This window comes from Euprymna scolopes, chromosome 7, assembly GCF_053919585.1.
Source record: "Euprymna scolopes isolate OS-2025 chromosome 7, ASM5391958v1, whole genome shotgun sequence".
Lineage (NCBI taxonomy): Eukaryota > Metazoa > Mollusca > Cephalopoda > Sepiida > Sepiolidae > Euprymna > Euprymna scolopes.
The window spans coordinates 142690159-142714727 of record NC_136488.1 but is presented as its reverse complement, the minus strand read 5'-3'; the positions used below and the strand labels follow the sequence as shown (position 1 = coordinate 142714727).

Sequence of the window (24569 nt, the reverse complement as noted above, 5' to 3'; positions counted from 1 at the left end):
CATTTGTTGATTTTATTAAATTACTTGTTTATTTGCTTGAATTAAAGTTTAAAATGCAAAAGTGTCACTGTTCAATTGTGCTTTAAAAAAAAAAAAACCTTCATTTCGAATGTGCCCCTGTCATATCAAAGAACCTACTTAATTTTATATGTCAAGCCTTTTGGCTTGTGTGGTAATAAAAACTTCTCCAATGCACTTGTGATGTTAGGCTGTATAAGGTGTTAACTTTGGTCAAAATCGCCTGTCCCTTCTTCTATGCCATTTTCTTAAGAGGATTTAAAAAGTTAAATGCAACTTTTATGACACCTTCTATTTATTACATTGTCAGTTCAAAGCACAGAATTGTTACCATGTTAAGAATGCGTTACTAAATAACGATGCTTTGTTTCAGCATTGTCCGTAAATTGAAGAACTACCAAGCATGGTTAATCTATATGTCTGGGCAATGCCGGGACATAAGTCAGTTAGTATGAAATAAATACAAATATCATTGCTTTTTAAGAACTAGAGTTAAGAGATTTTTTTTTAAATTTTGATTTCACAAAAGTAGTGATGAAACAATTCCAATATTTTTCCGAATTCCAACACAATTACTGATCACATTCTAAATTCTTGATTCCAATACAATTACTAATTCCATTCTAAATTCAAGATTCTGATGCAATTACTGATTTTGTTCTAAATTCCCGATTCCGATACAATTAATGATTCCATTCTAAATTCCTGATTCCAATACAATTACTGATTCTATTCTAAATTCTAGATTCCGATACAATTAATGATTCCATTCTAAATTTCTGATTCCAATACAATTACTGATTCTGTTCTAAATTCTAGATTCCGATACAATTAATGATTCCATTCTAAATTTCTGATTCCAATACAATTACTGATTCTGTTCTAAATTCTAGATTCCGATACAATTAATGATTCCATTCTAAATTCCTGATTCCAATACAATTACTGATTCTGTTCTAAATTCTAGATTCCGATACAATTAATGATTCCATTCTAAATTTCTGATTCCGATACAATTAATGATTCCATTCTAAATTTCTGATTCCAATACAATTACTGATTCTATTCTAAATTCTAGATTCCAATACAATTAATGATTCCATTCTAAATTCCTGATTCCAATACAATTACTGATTCCATTCTAAATTCTAGATTCCAATACAATTAATGATTCCATTCTAAATTCTAGATTCCAATACAATTAATGATTCCATTCTAAATTCTAGATTCCAATACAATTAATGATTCCATTCTAAATTTCTGATTCCAATGCAATTACTGATTCTGTTCTAAATTCCTGATTCCGATACAATTAATGATTCTGTTCTAAATTCTAGATTCCGATACAATTACTGATTTTGTTCTAAATTCTAGATTCCAATACAATTACTGATTCTGTTCTAAATTCTAGATTCCAATACAATTACTGATTCTGTTCTAAATTTCTGATTCCAATACAATTAATGATTCCATTCTAAATTTCTGATTCCAATACAATTACTGATTCTGTTCTAAATTCTAGATTCCGATACAATTAATGATTCTGTTCTAAATTTCTGATTCCAATACAATTACTGATTCTGTTCTAAATTCTAGATTCCGATACAATTAATGATTCCATTCTAAATTTCTGATTCCAATACAATTACTGATTCTGTTCTAAATTCTAGATTCCGATACAATTAATGATTCTGTTCTAAATTTCTGATTCCAATACAATTACTGATTCTGTTCTAAATTCTAGATTCCGATACAATTAATGATTCCATTCTAAATTTCTGATTCCAATACAATTACTGATTCTGTTCTAAATTCCTGATTCCAATACAATTACTGATTCTGTTCTAAATTCTTGATTCCGATACAATTAATGATTCCATTCTAAATTTCTGATTCCGATACAATTACTGATTCTGTTCTAAATTCCTGATTCCGATACAATTTTCATTCTAAATTCACAATTCCAATACAATTACTGATTCTGTTCTAAATTCAGATTCTTTTTAAAATCTCTGAATTTTTAGCTATAGAGTTGTTATTATTGTTTTTTTGTTTTTTTTTTACATTTTTAGATTAGCTTAAAAACTCATGTAATATGTACATGCATTTTCGAAAATGAAAAAATACACTTAATTTTAGTTTTAAAATCAATTAATGTTCATCATTTTATCACCAGTACCAGCAATGGAAAATTCCGTTTTAAACAAAAAGAAACAATTAAAAGAATCCATTTTTGGCATCGCAAAATAGGGATAAATTTTTCCTATTCCAATTCTGATTGTCTCAACACGAGATAAAAGTAAAAAGTAATGTTTTGATATGTCCTTTGTTTCTTTTAGATTTTGTTCCTGGCTCTACATTTTACGTTCTCAACAAGGGACCGCACTCTTTACAATTATACTCTCCACCAATTCCAAACTTGTCAAACATTTTGGACAACAGGGAGGGTCGTCAATGGAAGAAGTATGGAAATGCTATCATTCACATAGACATACTTGCTGGAACCGAACGGCCATCATTGGAATCAACAAGTTACGACCAGAAAATCGAACGGGGATTAGAAGGACGTGATTTAAATGTTCGTTCATTTTATTTTAAGAGTTCTTGCCATATGCATTTAAATGCATGTAAATATAACAAGCATGAAAGAATGTGTGTTTATTAGAGTGCCTGTTTTATCAAATAGAGAGTGTAAGTTCATTTCGGCTGGCGCCATGTACATTCATGTGTATATGTACAAACATCGCACCGAGTCATAAGAGATTTCCAGGTTGGTATTTGGAGGTGCATTAATTCACTGGGAGAGATGCACTCCCCTTAGTCTTAGTTAAGACATGCATCTAGGAGAAGGTAACTCTGATGTCTTCGACACCAGGATGTTCGATGGCCATGGAGGAGGATGAATCTCTAGCAGGTCAACAGTTCTATGAAATTAAGAGTTATGTTATTTGACTGCAACTATGTGGATTATCTAAGGACAACGAATAGGTGCAAACAGGTGAGTCAGATGCCACTACGCTGGAGAAGGTAATAGAAACCCACCCCATGTATTCTGCCAAGTTCCAAATTATTTGATGTCTTCAGAGGAATCGAACCAACAATGAACTGAAGCCTATGGAGATCAATAACTGTGATTTCATCTATGGCGTGAACATGCCACGATACTAGATAAATAGATAGATAGCTACAAACTATGTATATGTGTTTGGTGTGCATTGTGCATGTGTACGTTTATTTCAGCTGGTGCCGTGTACATTTACGTGTATATGTACAAACTATGTATATGTGTTTGGTGTGCGTCGTACATGTGCATTACTGAGCATACAGAAATTTGTATGTGTCACTCATTGCATTTTTCAAAGCAATTTGCTTCCTTCCTCCCCCTCAAATGGGCTATCCAGGATTATGTCCTGTGCATATCTTTTGTCCCTGGAAGAAAAAGAGAAAAAAAAAAGAAAGAAAATTGCGTGTATAAGTTTTATAAAAAGTATGTACAGGAATTCGCAGTGAATATTTCTTGCATTTTGATTGGCTGAAAGGAACTACTGATGTGAGTCTTTGTCCAATCGAGAGTTAATACATACTGACAACATTCACTGTTGCTGCCGTTGTTTCTTTGAACAATATTATGCTAATCTTTACGCAGAATTAGTCATGGAAATATTTTCATTCTGGTGAACTGAGAAAAGGGGAGATAACTATCAGTATCGCATTGTATCATGCATCAACAATTAATAGAATAAACATGTGAACAAAAGGTTAGGAAATAAAATATATACGAAGTGCCTTCTATAAGTTTCCAGACTTTTTGTACATGCATTTAAAATTATCATAGACTCTTGAAAATTCACTATGTTATTGCTATACATCTTATGAAATGACTGACCAATTTTTATGATATCAGGTTTAAATGAACAGTCACCGCAGGAATTGGAATACTCCCTACTAAAGCCTGATTGTCACAGCTGGTGAATTTCAAAAATGCAATCTGGACATGTGGACACTTTAGAAGAACGATATGCAATAAAATTCCATTTTAAACTTGGAAAAAATGCCACAGAAACGTATGGAATGCTTCAGACTGCTTTTGGACCATCTTGCATTAATTGAGCATCAGTTTTTGAGTGACATAAGAGATTCAAGGAAGGCAGGGAGTCTGTGAGGGATGATGAGAAGTGTGGGAGGAGTAAGGAAATTAGAACATCAGAGTTGATTGGCCAAATAAAGAATTTCATGGATAAAGACTGTTGTATATTTTAAAGAGACAATAAGTGTACAGTTTGATGTCAGTGTAGGAACTGTACACGTGATTATTCGTGAGGAACTGAAGATGCAGAATATTTGTGTAAAGTTTTCCAAAGGGTTCTCAGAGAAGATCAGACTATTTGACCAAGATGGGCGTCAAGACAGTCCCTTACCCTCCCTATAGTCCAGACCTTGTTCTCTACGACTCAAGAACAACCTTAGGGGCTATCGTTATGAGACAATTAAGCAGATAAAAGAGGGTTATTGACACGCTCACACAAGAAGACTTCTATGAGTCCTTCCAAAAGTTTTTGTAACGGTACAACAAGTGCATTGCAGCCAGAGGAGATTACTTTGAAGAGAACTGGGGTTTCATGTGTGTGCTATCAAGAAAAGTGCCCAAAGTAATCCAATTTACAAAATTTACACTACTTACAATTACTACGCTATAATTCCATTGACTACTGTACACCCACTAACCCTTAACCTCGAGTGGCCTTCGGGTCTTGATAAGTGGTGACTTTTATGTAAAAAAACAAAAAAAAAAACTTATTTACGGCACCTCGTCGTATGTAGTTATTCTTGCAATTACAAGTCAAACGATTTATAATCCTTTTCAGACTTAATCTTTGAACAGATTTATAGAAACAGGCTAAGACTTGATGTAAGGAGCTAAAAAAGGGTCAATTTGCAATTTATTTCCAACTCAAGGCGGACATGTACGAGAGTGCCCCCATCTCTAAATTCCACAATTTTCACTTTTTCTTTTACTTTTTTTCTGGTTAATCTCATCGATTACAGACTTAACTTTCAGATTCAAAAAAAAATTGAAAAAAAAGAAATTTTATGACTTTTATCATAAGAGATCAGTTTTCAATTATAACATTCTACTAAATGAAACACCCACTTTCTGGCCATTATCTAGAAAGAAATGGTGACTCTCATATGACTGGTGAATATTCCTGTCTAAAAAAGGGGTTACGAAGGGAACTTTCTTAACCTCCTCCACCCCTCCTCTCTGTCTCTGTCTGTCTGTCTGTCTGTCTGTCTGTCTCTCTCTCTCTCTCTCTCTCTTTCCCCATCTAAAAAGGGGTTATGGAGGGAGCTGTCTTAACTCTCTCTACCCCTCTCTCTATCTCATCTATATATTTTTATTTCACCCATGTTGTCCCGCTTATCCTTTAGTAACCTCTTTTTTAATGCTTATCCCTTAGTAACCTCTTTTTTAGACAGGAATATTGGTGGGTGTTCAGTATGTAGAACGTTATAATTGAAAACTGATCTCCGACTATCAAAGTCATAAATTTTTTTTTTTTCCAAATTTTAAAAAAATTTGAAACTTAAGTTTGCAATCGATGAGATTAACCAGAAAAAAATGTAGAAAAAGTGAAAATTGTGGAATTTAGAGGTGGTGATGGAGGGAGCAATCTCGTAGACGTCTGCCAAACTCAACACTCACTTTTAAACTGACGACTTTTACCAGGTTTTCAGATCCGCTGAAAACGAATATCCTATTAAAATCTGTCACCGACAAATAGTTTTCCTGATATAAAGACATTGTTTTTTTTTCCAAACTGATACGTTGTCGCCATGTTTTTGTAAACTCGACAAAAGGATAAACAATGCGCATGCATGTAAATGAAACTTTCCTTCAGCTTAAAACAAAATGGCGACCAATGAAAACCATTAAGTAATACGTTAGAATAAACGATGTTTTAATATCAGGAAAACAATTTGTCGGCGACAGTTTTACATGTGACACTCGTTTTCAGCAGACCTAAAACGTTGTCATTTTGAAAGTGAATGTTGAGTTGGAAATAAACTGCAAATTGACCCCCAAAAAAAAAAAAAATAAATAAGGTACTACTTAAAGGTCAAAAACTAGCTACGGTTAAGTGCTAGGTGGATAGATTTTGACTCAACAATTGTCTCATGGAATGTGAGGACTAAAGGACAAAATAAGGGAAGAGAGAGTTACGAGGCTGCAGAAAGAAAAACACAGGGTCCACTTTTGTACTCTCCTTTTATTACTGTCATGAGGGATGTTATCAGTCTATGTCAAACTGATTCGACAAATTTCAAAATCACTAATGTTGAATTTTTCAACTTTCTCTTTCACTTCTCTTATCTTATTTAGCTATCCAGGAGATTAGATATAAGGTCAAGTGTCAAGTTGAAAAGCCAGTGCACTAGGATTAGCATACTATGGCCTACAAAACATTCCCTGAGCAGCTCCGTCAGCATTCTCTGGTAGGGACGCCTCAGATGATTAGCAATAAACTAATCCCTTCTCAAGGAGAAGATAAAGCCTAGGAGAGTCAGGCCACAGGCGATTAATAGCAAACTAGCCCCTTCTCAAAGAGAAGGTAATGCCTGGGAGGGTGGACCTCCTGAAACTGAATACAACAATAACTCAGCCCGACAGCAACAAAATTTAATGTTGGACTGATTGTCGAGAACATATCTCTTAATGTGCACTTCTTTAATAATCATCTTCGGCCCTCTGTTCTAAACCCTAACCCACATTGATTGGATAGTTGTCAGGATCATACGTTCCTAAGACTTTGTTTATCCTCCTTTCCTGTTGTTGGGAACTATGCCTAATATTGCTACCTGTTTTGGGGGTTTAAAAAACAAAACAGTATTTTATCTTATGGTTCTTCAGCAGTGTTGATCAAACACTACCTCCCTTCAAAAATAAGAACAAAAAAAAGAGGGAGAAGCTTTGAAAGAATAGCTCACGTGGGGTTCAGTGAAGATTCTAAAAAGGTGGCCTGTGATTGGTTACTTTTCATCCAATCACAAAGCACCTAACAAACGACTCCATAATGATTTCAATTCTGCTCCAGCTAGTGGTGAATATTTTTGGTGATAAAATTAATATTGAAAGTATTATTTTTTTTATAGGCAAACAGATACTTTTTAGTACATACTATTTTAAAAAAGTTAAATTCTAAATTTTGTATAAAAAAATGAACAATTATTTTTCAAATCCTTTTATTTTTATTTTTTTTACTGATCTGCCATGATTTATCAAAGCCAAAAGCCACTCAAGGTAAAACAAGGCGAAGACCGTTGTGTTCACTGGTGCATAAGTGTAGTCCTAGGTGGTTCCGATTTTGGAACACCCATGGAAGCTCAATAGCGTGGTCTCAGTCAGTTTTACGATGACAGGGTTGATGCGCAATTTCTCTATTCCCTGCCTCAACAATAGCATACAGGAAAAGAAGAAAAAGTAAAATAAATAAAAGAATTAAGAAAAAAACAAAGTGAACAACTCAAGTTTCCAGGAATACACATGTCGTAGGCTGTAGTTCACGAGCACTGAGTTGGCCGTCCCTTTCTCCTGCTTGCTGTCTCCTGAAAGAATTACTTCAATTGGTTTCCTTCCTGAGTTAATCATGTATTCTGTACACAACAAATAATTGACTCCAGACAGTAGGTTTTCATTTATAAAGATTAATTATTAAATAAATTCTGGATACAATAAAAATGTTATTTTACAGTTATGAAAAGGGGAATTACTGATGTAATTTTTGACCATCACAGGTGGTTGGGTGACAAAGGCTAAAGGTTATTGAGATGAATGGATTCTCAGTTGAATGGTGAAGAATATTCTGTGAGGAATCTTACAATTCTTAAATCGTGGTTAAGGATCGTTTGGTAAAAATGTAGTCTTTTTAATTCAAAATGGCAGCCGACTGTGACAGCAAGTAATAGTCTACTATTTTAAAAAGTTATATTCCATTTAACTTCGAATTCATTTACAAAAAAGAACAACAAAAAAAAAACACTTATTCTATTTTCACAAAAAAACTGAAAAAAAGAAATATCTTCTAATAGTAAGTGGCAAATTTTTTTAAGGAAGTGACATTCCCCCTATGCAGTTGAACCAACTTTTTCCAAAGAAGCAAGTGTCATGGGAATATTAAACTCACAAGCATTTCCCAGTTGTATGCATATCCCCGGTCAGGCAAGATGACAACATTAGACTTTTGTAGTTCTTGCAGGGAAGTGTCGAAATCCTACATACAGCAACTGATATTTCCACATGGTCACGTATCTGGTACTGACCAGACTCAACTTAACTTCGTTTGTGTCAATGTGATTTTAGAAGCACTTTATTCAAATAATATATATAAGACGATTAATTGACATCACAGCTGGACGCCATTTTGAATGAAAAACTAGTTTTACCAGGTGTTTATATAAAATTTTCATATCAAATCAGTTTTTGTAGCAGAATCTTTACAATTTTATGTTTTTTTTTTATTATAATCTCCAGTTTTATTACATCCTTGTGAAAGAATCGTCTCCCCCTTTGGAGGATTTCGTGGCTGACAGTGGGTTTGATATTTATATAGATGCTTGTAGGTTTCTGCCGGATTCTGTCTCATACACCAGGGTAAGCATTTTCTCTTTTTATCATTTAATTTACCATTTAATTTACCATTTAATTTAACATTTAACTTACTAATTTATACGAACGAATCTAGGTCTGAATTACAAGATCTGTTCTATAATTAACAAGAAGAGAACGTTATTTTCATAGCCTACTAGTCTCTCACTTCTGGGCAGGGTTCAAAAGAGAGTCGCCAACCTGATAGGTCCTGAACTATCATCTAAGCTTCAACCTCTGTCCCATCGACGTAATATTGCATCCCTCTGCCTGTTCTACAAGTATTTTAATGGTGAATGCTCCGACGAACTACAAGCCCTTGTACCCCCTTGACAAACCTGACAATCAGCAAAATCCCACCCCTACACAGTAGAGTTCTCTAGATGCAAGAAAACCTTCTACTCCAATAGTTTCTTCCTCAGAACTGCTAGAATTTGGAACTCACTTCCGAGTTCCTGCTTCCCCAACTGTACTGACATGCAGAAGTTCAAGTGTAATGTGAATAGACATCTTGCTGCTCAACTCCCTACATAGTATCCCTGCAACTTATGTCCTCGATAGTAGCCCCCTACATCAAAGTGGCACTGTGCCTTGTTTGGGGTGAAAATGGAATTAAAAAAAAAAGATGCTCGTTTTTGCTTCAATCTATAACCCCCTTCTCTTGCTAAACTTTCACCAAAAACACTCGTCCAGCTGCAACCACTATCAACAATTTCCCCCACTCTCTACCTGTGCTGTAATATAAACACAGATTCCATGAACAAAGCTTTTTTTCTAGAACTACCCGCCTGTGGAATTCTGTTCTGCTGACCTGCTTCCCAGCTAACTATAATATGTCTGTCTTCAAGTCCAATGTTAACAAGTTCTTGTTGAGCCGGCCCCTTAAATAATTAAATTATACCCAATTTCTACAATTAACAATTACTAAGCTGTTATGCCGGTGACTGCCGTACATTCATTAACCTTTATCTTTGAGTGGCCCTCCGGCCTTGATAAGTGTTGACTCATTTGTAAAAAAAAAAAATATCAATCGTATGAAAACGTAAGGATAAGTCTTATCTGGACATTGCTTATCTATATTGTATGAATTATATATATATATATATATATATATATATATATATATATATATATATATATATATATAAAATTTTAGTCCTTCAATAAAATTAAAAATTTATGACGAGAAATGTTTGAATTTCAAATCAAAAGATTTTTGTTATTCAAGACAAAGAACACATTTGAAATTATAACTCATTATCCTATCGGATTTCGATGTCTACCATCTCTTCAGAGGAGAAAATATTAGCAAATAGTTATAATGGTTTACACCTTATTTGCTAAAGTCAGTGAGACATGGAAAATCACAATTAAAAGTTTTTAAATATCATAGAGTAAGGGAAGTTAATGTTTTATTCTGAATGTTGAAGAGTAGAGTTTTGAGTATTAATTTTATTCTGAAGTATATATATATATATATATATATATATATATATATATATATATATATATTATTTTTTATTACCGTTTTATCTGTTTGGTTACATATGTTTCAGATGTTGGGCCATGTTTACGATCCAATAGCCTCGTTTTTTCCTGCAACGTCTGACGAGGCTGTTGGATCGTAAACAGATAAAACGGTAATAAAAAAAATAAAACACATATTTGCTCTACAATAGTATTAAGCACTCTCTTCAGGCTTTTACTAATTACCACTTTTACCAAATATATATATATATATATATATATATATATATATATAAAGCAAGTTAAATGGGGAGTTATATTTCTTTTTGATTTAAGGAACACATTCTGGATCGACTAAAGTTTCTTCTTTCAATTAAAATTTTTTTTGTTACTTTCATCTAGATGGAATTAAGTTGGCGATTCGTTTGCAAGTCCAGATAATCTGCGTCCTATACTGAAGTGAATTCCTCATGCACTGCGAAGGAAACTTTTGATTGTCCAAAAACTTTTGGTTTTATTGAGCTTTTATTTGCTCCTTCTCTCTTATTTCAATTATTATATCTAATTCGATAACTTTTCTTTCTTTCTTCCTCTCTTTTCTAAATCAAAAAGAATTGTAAATCGTTTTGCTTTCCTTTTCTATCTTTTCCCCACTAAATTAACTTTTCCCATTTATTAAAGAACTAGCCTGGGTGCCCGGCGTTGCCCTGGTGTTTGGAGGTGTATTGTTGTATTGTTGAGCAAAAACAAAAAAAAAATGGTTGTAGGCAGGCAGGCTCGAATCCGTGTCATGAAGAAGGAATAGAACGTGAAAAAAGCGTAATGTCTTTGCCGTTGTGTCCATAGCCAAACCGGAAGTAGCGAAGGTTTAAATTAAGGCTAGTCAATCGAAAAGAGGGGATGACTTTTGAAAATCGGCGAAAAAAGGTAGAACAAATTAATGTTTTTAGCCAATTTTTCGATATTTGTTTTTGTTTCCCTTATTAGCAATAACAATTCATGAGAATCCACCAGCAAGGTGGGTCGACTTTGCCCGGGATCCATAATATCACTACAAGTGTGGATATCAATGGAAACTTTTTTAGTTCATAAAATGTAAAGCTGAGTCAATTAACATTTGTTTCTCTAAAGTTTTTTACTATATACTTTAATCACATAACATACATGCTAAAATGTACATTAGTTCTGAGATTGAGTTATTTTGGAAAAAAAAAAATATCTGCGTGCTTCTTTGAAGATATTTTAGGGAAATGCTTGTAGGCACCCTCTATTAAATATTTGTTAAACACGAAACACTGAATAAAAAATACAAAACTTCTTCTATAAACGAAACAACGGAAGGATTTATTCAGACCAGTAACAGGTTAGAATGTTCGAAGGAATGGAATGTTTGGCTGTGTGGAGTCAGGCATGGGATTCCCTTGTGGATTTTAGTCGGTTCCTTATTCTCTTCTGGTGTCAATTGGCAGTTATTTCTGGTTTAATTGTCAATGCCAGAAGACGAAGCGAGAGAGAGAGAGAGAGAGAGAGAGAGAGAGAGAGAGAGAGAGAGAGAGAGAGTGTGTGTGTGTCTTTGCTGATGTTTGTTTTCTCTCTGTCTTAGCCGAACCCTGGGTCCAAAGGCTGAGCGAGTTTTGTTCCAAGAGAGAAGTTGAAGACAGGTCCATTCTATATGAAGTTGTTGTCAGTCTAAGATCCGAGGGAAAAAAAGAGAGAGTATGTTGCCGGTTTAACCTTTTAAAAACTCTGTCACGTGACAAGGAGCTACCTTCTGATTGGACAAGCCAGGAAGGAAGTATTTCAAAATCTCCAGCTGCGAGAATTCGTTCCTACTTGTGTTCCTAGTAATTTCGTCTGCTACAATATGCACAAGTGAAATATCAGTTCAAAATAAATTAACAGAAAAATACTTTGAAATACTTACCTATCAGTCAAAGTCGAAATCTACACCAAAAATTACAGAAAATAATTAAAAATAAAAAGTAAAAATCAGTCTTTTCGTATATGTTGGATTCAGGTTGACTGAATCCACAATAATGAAGAATTGCCACTTCTGGCTAAGAATGTGTTCAGCAGTCAGCAGGAAATATTATGTTCTTGCCAGTTTTAAGTTCTGCTAAATCGACAAAAGAAAATAATTACCTTCCTTTGTTATGAGTCGAACACTTTTTTTTTTTTTTTTTTTGTGCAAAACTCATTTCTCACTAACTGTCATCAAAAAAATGTTTTCATTAATAATTAATTTTTCATGTTCGTATCAAAAAATATATCTTTTTGTAGATATTGGTGTGCTAAAAACGAATCTGCTAACCGTTTCCATCATAGAGAAATAGTTTTCATAATAGGGAGGAATTACTTTTTCAAAAAGTAGTTGATCACTTTTCCATGAAAAGTTAACTTAAAATGAGCCCCCACTTTCTGTCCACCTAATGAGGGAGCATTTTTTTTTTTCTGCTTTCATCTTTCAATAAAGAAACAAGGAAGTTGAAAAATAAAGAAAAATCTGTATATAGATACGTGACCATTTTTGTATACAGATAAGTGACCATTTCTGTACACATAAGCATGCATATTTTGCTGCAAGCAAGTAGTTTTCCCGACATTAAGCAATGTAATTCCTTATGTTATCAGTGTTGACCATTTCTATACATGTAAGCGCATGGATATTTTTTCTGCAAACAAGTGGTTTTCCAAATATTAAACCATGTAATTCTATATGTTATCAATGGTAGCAATTTCTGTATGCACCAGTGTGCACATATTTTTGCTGCACATGCAGCAAAAATATGTGCGCTTGCGCATATAAAAATGGCTACCACTGATAACATATAGAATTACATAGCTTAATATCTGGAAAACTACTTGTTTTTCATCTAATTTTAAATTGTTCGCCAAAGATTACTACACTATGTGAGAAGGCACATTTTCATGGCCTTCATTTATGTTACCGCACGTTGGTGGATAGCGTAAACACAGGCTGTGAAATGGCGGAAAATAGTTCCAGGGTTCAGGGGTTAAAACCATGCAAACGGTAAATGTGCGATGTAAACGGTTATCATATTTTTTTAAAGCACACCTAAATCTACAAAAAAAAAATTTTTTTCATACGAATGTGAGACGGGCTTTAAAGTAAAATAATACCTAATTTTCTACCTTATAGATTTTCGTCATTTTTTGATATTTTCACTGCTGCAACACGCCAATTAAGTAGACACCATTGGTCTTACTTGAAATTCAATATTTCGGTTTTGGAATTTCACTCTAATAAAGAAGAAGCATACTTATCTGCCTCCGGTCCTTCGGGGCCTAGGCAGCGGGTGTCAAGCAAAGACCATATGTGGGGCAACCCCACATATAAGACCTTGGTCAATGTAGGGGCAACCCTTCATACCAATTGTCACTATCCAGCTTCCCTACTCCCCGGGGAGTTGGTCCCCATTCCCCCTTCACTCCTCACTGTAAAAATCGGCCTTTTGCCTAATTTGCTCGGTGGGGGAGCAAATAAATACCCTAATAAAGAAGAAGCGCGAAAGTAATTTCCAAGTTGTCTCCCTTTATTAAATACGCAAACAAGAGGTATGGTTATTTTGGGACCTTAAAACATAAAAGATTTTTTTTTTTTTTTTTTTTTAGTATTCAGACGTTTTAATCTCAAGATATTCGATCTCAACAATATATGATGACATAAGTTAATGGCATCACTACTGCAGTGCACATATGAAAATGGTTTTAATTTTCACAAGTTTATTGGGCATATGAAACGATCTTATATGTTCAAGATAATCTACTTCCCATGAAAAAGTATTTGCTTTCATTCTGAAATCCACAAACAAATGGTATATTAAAGGGGAAGCTTTTGCAAAAAAAAAAAGAAAAAAAAAAAGAACGATGGAATATTAACAACTTCGCAATCTACGTGGCTAACTTCATTCACAGGAAAGAGAATTAATATTTCAAGTAAAGGGAAATAATCAATAGGAGTTTTTTGTGTGAGAGTTATTTCCCTTTGCTTTATTACATTTACTTGTATTTGGCAAAGTGGAGGTGAGAGGAAGGCGAAAAAGCGTACAACGTTTCTCAACCATACATAACCTTTAAAGACAGAATAAAGACATACTACAAATTAAATTACATGTGTCACATAACCCCTTGGAAAAAATTAAATTATATACAATATTTTTCTGCTTTTATTTTCATATTTTTACATATTATATTAGGCACCGCCAAAATTGGGGGGGCAGGTCAGTACTTTTTGACGGACCGTCTTTTTAAAAATCTACCAAAAATCAGGTAATTATCCGATCAATACGAAATTTTCAGCGATTATTAGGAGAAGAATGAACTTTATAACAGTGTACTTATTTTTCATAAACGATATTTATATATATATTTTTTTTTGCTTACAAAACCCCCCCTTGTTTTGAAGTGGGAACAAATATGCTTAAAATAATCATCTGAAACTGACCAAAACATATTGTGTTGTTGTAAGGGACAGAATTATAGATTAAAAAAAAAAAAAAAAAAAAAATTGTTTGCATACCTTATTTTGACGTCTGAATATCAGAACTTCGATTGTGTTTAATTATCCCGCTTTTGAGTTTTGAAGTGTGAAATTCGGTGAATATGTTAAGTAAAATAATTAATTTAAGTTAAGCAAAACAAAAAAAACAAAAATTTAATATTTATACAAAAAAAGCCATTTTAAAATTTTTGATAAATAAATTAACAATTTTTTTTTAGCGAGCCGAATAATGCATGACCATTATTAAACAGGGCATGCTTTGAATAATCGATACAAAAAAAAAAAAATTCGATAAATGTTGTGCCCTTTGTGTTAAAAATAGCATCATTTTTTTCCATCCCGTTTGAAAACGTTTGCCGCCTTTCGACTACGGTGGACCAAACGCGCTGAAATAATTTTTTTTTATTCTGCTTTAAATTGCCCCCCCCCCCATTTTGAGGAGTCTGGCCCCCACACACATACACATTAAAACCCAAACTCATACAAATGGTCACCCATCTGGTACTGGCCAGCCTCAGCTTTATAATACATTGAAATTTTCGTCACTGAAAAATAAGTTTTTTTGGCCTGTTTGTTCTTCCATAGTTTTCTTCTTATAATCCGCAAACGTAAACAGAGTCGATCTCGACTCTACATGGACGCGAAATATTTGGTTACCTATATGAATAAGTGGAATTATTTGAAATTCAGATACTTATATTATAATATTTTTGCATATTCTCTTAGAAAATCATCCTAAATCTTAGTTAGACAATAAATAAATAAATTAATTATTTCAAAAACCTTTTTTTTTAAATATTTAAGTACGTTTTTTGTGCAAGACAAAAAATGTCAATTGTTAACTTTTTGGGAAAATTTAACATTTAAAATTTAATTAAAAATAGTAGAAAAAGTTTTACATTATTCTGTTTTCTATATGATAAAATTCAGGGTTTTATCTTTCTGGAAAAAAAAAGTTACTCAGAAATAATGGATTTTAATAAATGTAATTTAGTTTTAAAAAACAACAACAACTTCATTTTGCGGCCATTTTTGGCGGTGCCTATATTATATATATAAATTTTGTGAATAACTGGTTTGAGGAAAAATTAACGCTTTGTAAAAATTTTATGTAATGGTAAAATTCAAACTATTCGCGTATAATACTTCATCAGGAAGTTTTTATAGATATATAAATTATCATTATTTAAATTTAAATTCTATATATACAGGGTGGAACGATAAAGTTGTCGCCCTAAATAAAATAACACTACAGCTTTATTTCAAAACTTTTATTGAAAAAATCAACTCAGATTATGTAGTAGAGCTGACATCTATTCAATGTAGCCGCCTTCAGCCTCAATCACCGCCTCGATGTGGACCCAGAACTGGGAGCATGCTTTTGCGCTGGTAGGAGCTGAGCAAATACTCAGCAGATGGCAGCAATCAGGCTGGTTTGGTGTTGTGAGAAGTCATGTTGGTGATGTTCTTGACATATGACCAAACGAAGTAGTCCAGCGGGTTCAGCTCAAGAGAGGAGGGGGTGCCAGTGAGAGAAGGGTGCAAAGTCGTAGTAATGCTTCTGAAGCCAAGCCTGGGTCTCTTTGGACTTGTAGGCCGGAGCCGAGTCCTGCTGCACCAAGAGACTACCACACTCTTCACCACATCCAGGTACACTTTGGTGTTGACTTTCAAGCCGACTTCGAAAATGTGAGATGGTATGATGTGGCCCTAATTTGAAACCACACCAAAAACCATAATCGTGGCTGGAAACTTTGCTTTCAACACCCTGGACATGTCCCTGTTATTTGTGGCAATCCAGTGATGTATTTTGAGGGTGCTGGCAATGGTCCTGTCGTCATAACTAGGATCGGTAGAAAGCATGAGTTGTACAGCAGCACATCTTCGATCTCGTTCGTTGAACGTTGTGTCACTTTTAGACATGATAAAAGGCTCCTATCACTCTTGGGATTTGTACACAACTGGCCAACTAGTAGATGGTCTACAACAAAAAAAAAGAAAAACAGTTTTCATCATTTATTGTTCCACCCTGTATCTTTAATATAAAAATTTAAATTTATTATTACTATTTAAATTTAAAGTCTATCTTATATTAATTTTTGTATAATTATAGTTTGAATAATAAATTATGAAAAATTAATAAGAGTCTCTTTTTAATCACCTTGTAAATAAAAACAAATTTCATATCAAAAATATATTTTCAGATTGCAGGACGAATTGTAGATCGGAACTACAAGAAATATGCTGGTGATATGTCCGCAGTGGCCAAAATGAATTCGGATATTTTTAATCCAATTTATGAACACAAAGAAGAATACAGAGAGTCGGATCCTCCAATCACAGCCACTCTTCTTTTGAAGGTTGGATCATTTCTGCTAAACTGTTTTTTTTTTGTTTTTTTTTTTACTTTTTTCAACTCTAAACAAGGCATATTGCCACTTCAAACATAAGGGGCTACTATTTGGGATCATGTTTAACTGAAGACTGGGGAGTTAAGCAACGAAACGTTTGTTCACATTACATTTAAACTTTTGTAGTTTCGTACAGTCTGGGAAACAGGAGGTATGAAGGGAATTCCAAAGTCTAGCAGTACGAGGGAAAAGACTATTACAGTTAAAAGCTTTCTGGACATCTACTGACCTCAGCAGTGAATGGGGTGCTATTTTGCTGCTTGCCATATTAATCTGGAAAATATATGAGGAGGGGGCACAAGTGCTGTGAGTTCATCAGAACACATTCTATTAGATTACTTGTAAACCAGGCATATGGATGCAACATTGCAGTGATAGGACAGGTGTTGGGCCTATTAGGTTGGAGACTTTTTTTGAATCCTAAGAGTGAAAAACTAGTGGCAAATGGTCCAGTTCAGATATGGGAACAATACTTCATGCATGGGTGAATTGTGGCTCTGTAAAGATATAGGATGCTCTCTGGTGTGAGTAATTTTCTAGCATGGTACAGGGAGCCCGTCTTCTTTCATTACCTTCGTGATGTCCTCAATATATTTGTTCCAATTCATATTACCTGTGAATATTAGGCCAAGGAGTTGGAAATATGGGCTCTCAGGTAGGGTGTTATTTGTCCTAGCGATTGTCGGTTTAGGTTTTTTGTAGTTATTAAAGGAAAAAAAGCTTAGTCTTAGTATCATTAAATGTTGGCTTGGACATGTGTACTTTCATTATAGAACGTGGTGTTATCAGCAAATATACCCATCTCAGACACAATTTTATCAGAGAGGTAATTTATGAATATTAGGAATAATAAAGGTCCAAGAATCGACTCCTGGAACACACCTGCATTAATATTATATTGTTTATGGTCATCAAGAACAACCTGGATTTTTCTCTTGTCTAGGAAGGATCTGATTATGTTGAGTATTTGTCCAAAAATATCATAGGATTTCATTTTCAAGAGAAGTCCTTCATGTTAGATTTTGTCAAAGGCTTTGGGTATATCAAGGGCGACAACTCTAGCTTCGCCTGCTTCATCCAGTGCATGGTATATGCATTCAGAGATGACAGTTAAAATATCCGCAGTAGAACGGGCTTGCAAAAATCTATAATGGTGGTCAGAAAGACACATTGACACACTAATTCCCATTAGATCACCAAAGTTAAGCAACGTTGAACCTGGTCAGTACTAAATGGGTGACCGTTTGGGACTTCCAGGGGCTGTATGTGCCCTCCACTTATCTTGGCATTGTTTCCACTCATCTTGGATTTCTTCGTACCACTGGACTCAAACAGTGCCGATTCAGGAGAGACGTGGTTGGGATTGCACAACCCTTGTCTCATAATTACACATGCAGCTGCGCCTACAGGGGGTATCCTTTTTCTTTTGAGACTGAACGGAGGTATTGGACTAGTGCTTGATTGATTAAAGGCTCAAAGATTTTAGTGAAGAGGTAGAGAAGATTGATGGGGGGATAATTAAGTGAGTCAGTTCTTTCACCAAAATTCTTGAATGCAGCTACAATGGAAGCAATTTTCCAGCTATCAGGGAAATAAGATTTGTCTAGGCATTTGTTGAAAAGTTTGGAGACAACGGGTTTGCTCAGTGAAACATTTCTTATTTAGTATGGCAGAGATGAGAACAAACCCACATGTCTTAGAGGTATCTAAGTTTATTATGATGGTGGGAATGAGAAAGTATGATTTTTAGATCTATGAGTGTGGCTTCTGTCTGCAAAAGAAAGTTTGGGAGGAAGTGGTTTGAGGGGTCTAAGATGAATTTGGAAGCAAACCACCAGATAAATATGGCAGTTTTTCTGTTTGTCGTGCAAGTGACCTCATAGTTGTTGGATAGTAGAAGATAGTAGGGGAACTGTTAATCATCCATTACTCCCTACACTATTATAAATTTTCCAGAAATTGCGAGATCCTATTTTCTGCAATTTGATACATTTCCTGATCATTTTGGTATGCCTTCTCTTGGCTGCGACTATTTCACCCTTACAATTATTTTTAGCTTCTATAAACTTTTGTTTATGTATACTTGATTTGTGATGTATGAATCGGCAGAATGCATGTTGCGTTTGCACAATGGCAGCTGCAGATGTTGAAGTGAACCATTGGGGAGAGTGGGACTACTATAGTACTTCCGTGTAGGAACATGTGCTTCAATGCCTAATTTGCACCATTCAGTTGTCTCATTGGCACATTATTCAGCAGGTAAAGAAATGATATTACTCCATGGGGCATCTCTGATGTGTTCTCTGATGGCTTTACAATCAGTCTTTTTGAAGCATCTTATTCTTTCAAGCAACTGCTCCTTAGCTTGAGGTCGAGAACTTAAGGTGATATCAACCAATATCACAAGGTGATCTGTGTTTCTGAGTCGGCTATGGGCATTTGTCACACAATCTTTGAATACTGTAGTTAGGAATAGATCTAGAAGTGAGGCTTGCTGATCTTCACGATGAGGGACGTGAGTCAGGAACGTGACTGTCTGTGTTAGGGAATGAGCTATAGAGAAAGTATGTGTGCTTCTACCAGCTGCAGCTGTGTAACTCAAGAAATGAAGCCAACCACTACAGTGTAAGTCTTTTAAGAAAGTGCTGTATCTATGCTGTCAAAAACATTGTTGATTAGAGCAGGGTTTCCCAAAGTGGGCTCCCTGGAGCCCTGGGGATCCGTGAGTGAAGCTGAGAGGCTCCACAAGCCTTTCTTAAAGAGAACCAAATGCTTCATATTGGAAAAATTAAATTTAATTATTGATTTTTTTTTTTTTACTGGAAAGAGATATGATTCATAACTACAAATGTAAAGAGTTTCAGGATGATTCATGAAAAAGAAAATAAAAAATAAATTAACAAAATATGTAACAATTTTTCATTAATCAAAAACAAAAAAATGGTTGTAAACACGAAAATATAATAAAAATCATGAACAGGAACAACTAATGAACAAGTATAAGTTATAATGTGAAATTAATGTGTTTCATATTTATTTCAGAAATTATCTTGTTAGTGCTCTGTGGAAAACCTTCTCAGGGGCTCCATGGCGTCCTGAAGTTTGGGAAACCCTGGTCCTGATTTGAGGGAGAAAGGTAGTGAAAATATAACTAACACAGTGTTAGAAGGTTAGTCTAAAGCGCATGAAGGCCTGATTACAATGATTCTAGACTGGGGAGGGTGCGTGCATGATTAAAGAAAATAACATCATTGGATTATATCTAAAAAAATTTATGAAATGTGTTCAATTTTTAGTGGATGATTCAATTTTCTGTTCAAGTTTAATTTAAAATGATCTTCCCCTGGCTCAAAATAGTGAAAAAGCATTTGTAATCAGGGTTATTTTGGTGAAATGATTGATTGAAAATGACAAGCATTCGAAATAAATACACAGATATACAGGGTGGAACAATAAATGTGTCGTCCTAAAGAAAACAACACTACAGCTTTATTTTCAAACTTTATTGAAAAAAATCAATTCAGGTAACTTGATTATGTAGTATGGCTGACATCTATTCAATGTAGCTGCCTTCAACCTCAATCACTGCCTCGATACGGGTCTGGAACTAGGAGCATGCCTTTTCCACAAATGCTGGCAAGAGCTTGGTGAGTACTCGGCGGATGGCGGCGATCAGGCTAGCTTTGGTATTGTGCGAGGTCATGTTGGTAATGTTCTCGATGTATGATCAAATGAAGTACTTCAACGGGTTCAGGTCGGGGGGATGAGGGGGGCTACAAGAGAAGGGTACAAAGTCGTAGCATTCTTTCTGAACCTAAGCCTGGGTCTCTTTGGACTTGTGGGCCAGATCTGAGTCCTGCTGCCACACCCATGGTCTACCAGCAGCCACCTGATTGCACCAGGAGATCATACTCTTCAGCACATCCAGGTACACTTTGGTGTTGACTTTCAAGCTGACTTTGAAGATGTGAGGTGGTATGATGTGGCCCTACCACACCAAAGACTATAATAGTGGCCGGAAACTTTGTTTTCAACACTCTGGGCACGTCTCTGTTATTCATGATAATCCAGCAGTGCATTTTGAGGGTGCTGACAATGGTCCTGTTGTCATAACTTGGATCGGTAGAGAGCATGAATTGTACAGCAGCACATCTCTGATCTCGCTCATTGAACATTGTGTCACTTTCAGACATGATAGAAAAAAAAAAAAGAAAACTGGTTTTCATCAAACAGAAATGGAATCATGTCATCTTTTCTGCGGTAACAATTTTATCATTACTCCCTGTACATATCAATCTTCATCTAAAAAATACAGAAACATCATATCAAATTAATATAAACCCAGATTAATATGAAATGGAAAAACGCTTCTTCCAGTTCATAAATACATCACACATTTTAAATTCTAATGACTATGGTTCGTTGAAAAAAAAAGAAAATAAACATTCTTGAGCCATTGTCAAGATACACATAAAGAAGGTCTGGGGTTACATTGGCCGAAACGTTGTGAGAATGACACTCATGACCAGAATACTAATCTGGATAATCCAAATAATACGATAGTTGTTCCAAAAGTAATGTCTCCTATTTTTTTTTTATTTTGCCTGAATGGATCAGAGGGGATAGCAAATTTCATTGTTATGATGGCTGAACTTATGCATTATGACCTAAAAGTTTCATTTCTTTTTTGCAGATATTGACGGTATAAGACTCTAAGAACACAACCTCTCTCATGGAGATGCATCATTAAATTTCTCTATGCAGAAAAAAATTGAACCGTCCAGCATTTTCAACACCTGTTGAACGTTTATAAAATCAATGCAGGTGATGTCAACCCAGTTGAATGTGGTTATCAGTGCACTGGAAACGATGTTGTCATCCCTAGGATGCAGCAAAGTGTGTGCTAGATGGGTTCCATGAATGTTTACACAGGACCAAAAGGACCATTGACAGGGTGTCTGCCAGTACTTTTTGAAGATGACGGATTCTTGGACTTCATCATCACTGGTGTTGAGATGTGGTGTCATCACTAGGAGCCAGAGTCCAAACAACAATCGATGGAATAGCTCCACTCACACTCCCCATCAAAGAAGAAGTTCAAGATGCAGTCATATGCAAGTAAATGATGTGCACTATCTTCTGGAACAGAAAAGGCGCCATGTATTTCTTGGAACCAGGATTGACTGTGAACTCTGTTATCTTGAAACGTTGACAAAGCTTTAGGCCCAGATTGCCTGTGTCAGGCCAGAGAAAAGGAAAACATTCTGTTTGCAACATGACAAAGCCAGACCACAAACAAGTTTAAAGACCTCAGAATGTGTGACAAAGTTTGGCTGGATGGTGCTGTCACACTTACTGTATAGTCCTGATGTGGCATCGTTAGACTTCCATTTTGTTTGGATCTCTGAAGGTTGCATTACATGGGCAGCATTTCCCTGACAACAATGCCATAATTGCAGCCATGAAAAATTGAACCACCTCAGCAGGTGGTAAGTTTTACAGCCAAGGCATCAAAGCTCTTGTTCATTGCTGGCAAAAGTGCATTAAGAATGGCTGTGACTATGTAGAAAAATAGTCGGGAGCACAAAAGGTCTCTCGTTTTAATGGTACCATTCCTGTCTTCATAGTTCTTCAACCTTTTGAGTTAAAAAAAAAAAGGAGGCATTACTTTGGGAACAGTGTTCATACAAATTATCATTCCTCATCTCAAAAGTCCAGAGATGTAGTAGGATTTGTCTTCCTTAAGTTAAGTTTAAAAAAATAAAAAATTCAAAAATTCAAAACCGAAATGATCTCGCTTTTTTTTTTTTTTTTACATGGAGGTCACCACTTATCAAGGCCTGAAGGCCACTCAGGGATAAGGGTTATTGCGTGTACAGTAATCAATGAGATAGTATTGTAGTAATCATTAGTATTGGGTGTTTAGATAGAGTGTCTTACTTAAGGGGGCGGTTTGTCAGGAGTTTGTTTATGTTGGACTTGAAGACGTCCAAGTTGTAGTCAGGTGGGAAACAGGCAAGCGGCAGAGAGTTCCACTGGCGTGCAGTTCTAAGAAAGAAGCTTTGCTCATGGAATCTACGTTTGGATTTAGGCACATATAAAGAGTGGGGAAATTTATTGACAGTAGTTTATCCCGGACAACGCCGGATGTGTGCAAGTAGTACAGACATATTTTTTTTCTTTCTGTTTAGGTATACTCAAAGAATGCGGAGACAAAAGGTTTAATAGTTGTGGGTTTTGCAGCCATCAATATTTTTGTTGAGCTTGGCACAAACAGACAACCAACATCAAACTCTTCAACTGCTCAGGTAAGTTAGTAGTAGTAATAGTATTAGTATTGAGATTAGTAGTGGTATTCAGAGGAGGAGGAGGAGCAGCAGCAGGAGGACGAACATCATCATCATTATCAGTTTAATGTCTGTTTTACATGCTGGCATGCACTGGACAGCTTTAAGAAATTGATTTCCAAACTAACCTATCTCTGGCCAGGTCTTTATTTATCCCTCTTTTTCTCAAGTCCAATTTTATCACTTCCTCATATATTTATACTTGGCCTTCCCCTGTGAACTGACACTGCTTCCTCAACTGTTCTACGTCTACTAACCCAAGAACTCTCATCCATTCTTTCAATGTTGCTATATCATCGAAGTCTCATATTCTTCACACATTCCGCTATACTGTCCGGATTTGAGCTTCCGCTGAGTGAAACTATAACAATATGTCTGACGTCATTCTGTCTAATTTTTATTACTTTGTCTCCTCACAAATGCCGGTTTATTTCCAGGCAGGGTTAATCCCATAACCCATAACCTATTTGTGACCTTTGTCTAGAACACATCCTGTTTATACCAAAATACTAGTTTTATCTGAGCCAGTGTATTTAGTTAATATCCATATTAGCAGATGTACTCACTAATGTTGATATGTGATTACCGATTCTGGCTCAAAGAATGTGCTTCCATATAATGTGCCAAAGAACTTACTCTACAACTACAATCTACATTGTTTTGTTTCAGGTATCATTGAATGAAGGTGCTTTTCAGCTTCGACTTTACTGCCAAGGACCAGATTATATCTCCCCAATGTCTGCCTCGTATTTCATCAATCATGATGTTCGCTCAATTCCATGCGCTACTATACTAGTCCGTATTAGGAAGGCACCCACTGATGGCATGGGAGCAGTTTTGAGTGTAAGCATTTGTTTTTTTTTTAATTGTTCCCTTACAGAAAATATTGATATTGGAAACAAATATTGCATCTTATTGATGAAGTAGAATCCCCGGTAATGCTAGGTCAGGTCATCTAAGATGTGTATGTGTGTGTGTGTGTGTGTGTGTGTGTGTGTGTGTGTGTGTGTGTGTGTGTATAAGAAAATAAAATTTAAAAAATAAGCATATAAGAAAAAAACAGAAATTTTATTATCTGATGAGGAATACTAAATTTAAAATTAAAAATTGAGAATTAAAAATTAAAATTTAGGATTTCTTAATTTTTAATTTTTGACTAA

At 35.1% G+C, this 24569-nt stretch overlaps 1 protein-coding gene across 7 annotated transcripts in view; it reads left to right on the top strand.

The window, feature by feature from the left end:
• Window positions 1-24569, top strand: part of LOC145280013 (uncharacterized) — a 183187-nt gene that overhangs the window by 116349 nt on the left and 42269 nt on the right. For all 7 annotated transcript variants that reach the window (XM_080131649.1, XM_080131648.1, XM_080131646.1 and 4 more), the window contains 5 exons: window positions 2358-2596; window positions 8549-8668; window positions 16856-17011; window positions 23254-23370; window positions 24079-24252. In XM_080131649.1, the coding sequence (XP_079987775.1) occupies window positions 2358-2596; window positions 8549-8668; window positions 16856-17011; window positions 23254-23370; window positions 24079-24252 (806 nt within the window). The remainder of the gene's footprint in view (window positions 1-2357; window positions 2597-8548; window positions 8669-16855; window positions 17012-23253; window positions 23371-24078; window positions 24253-24569) is intronic.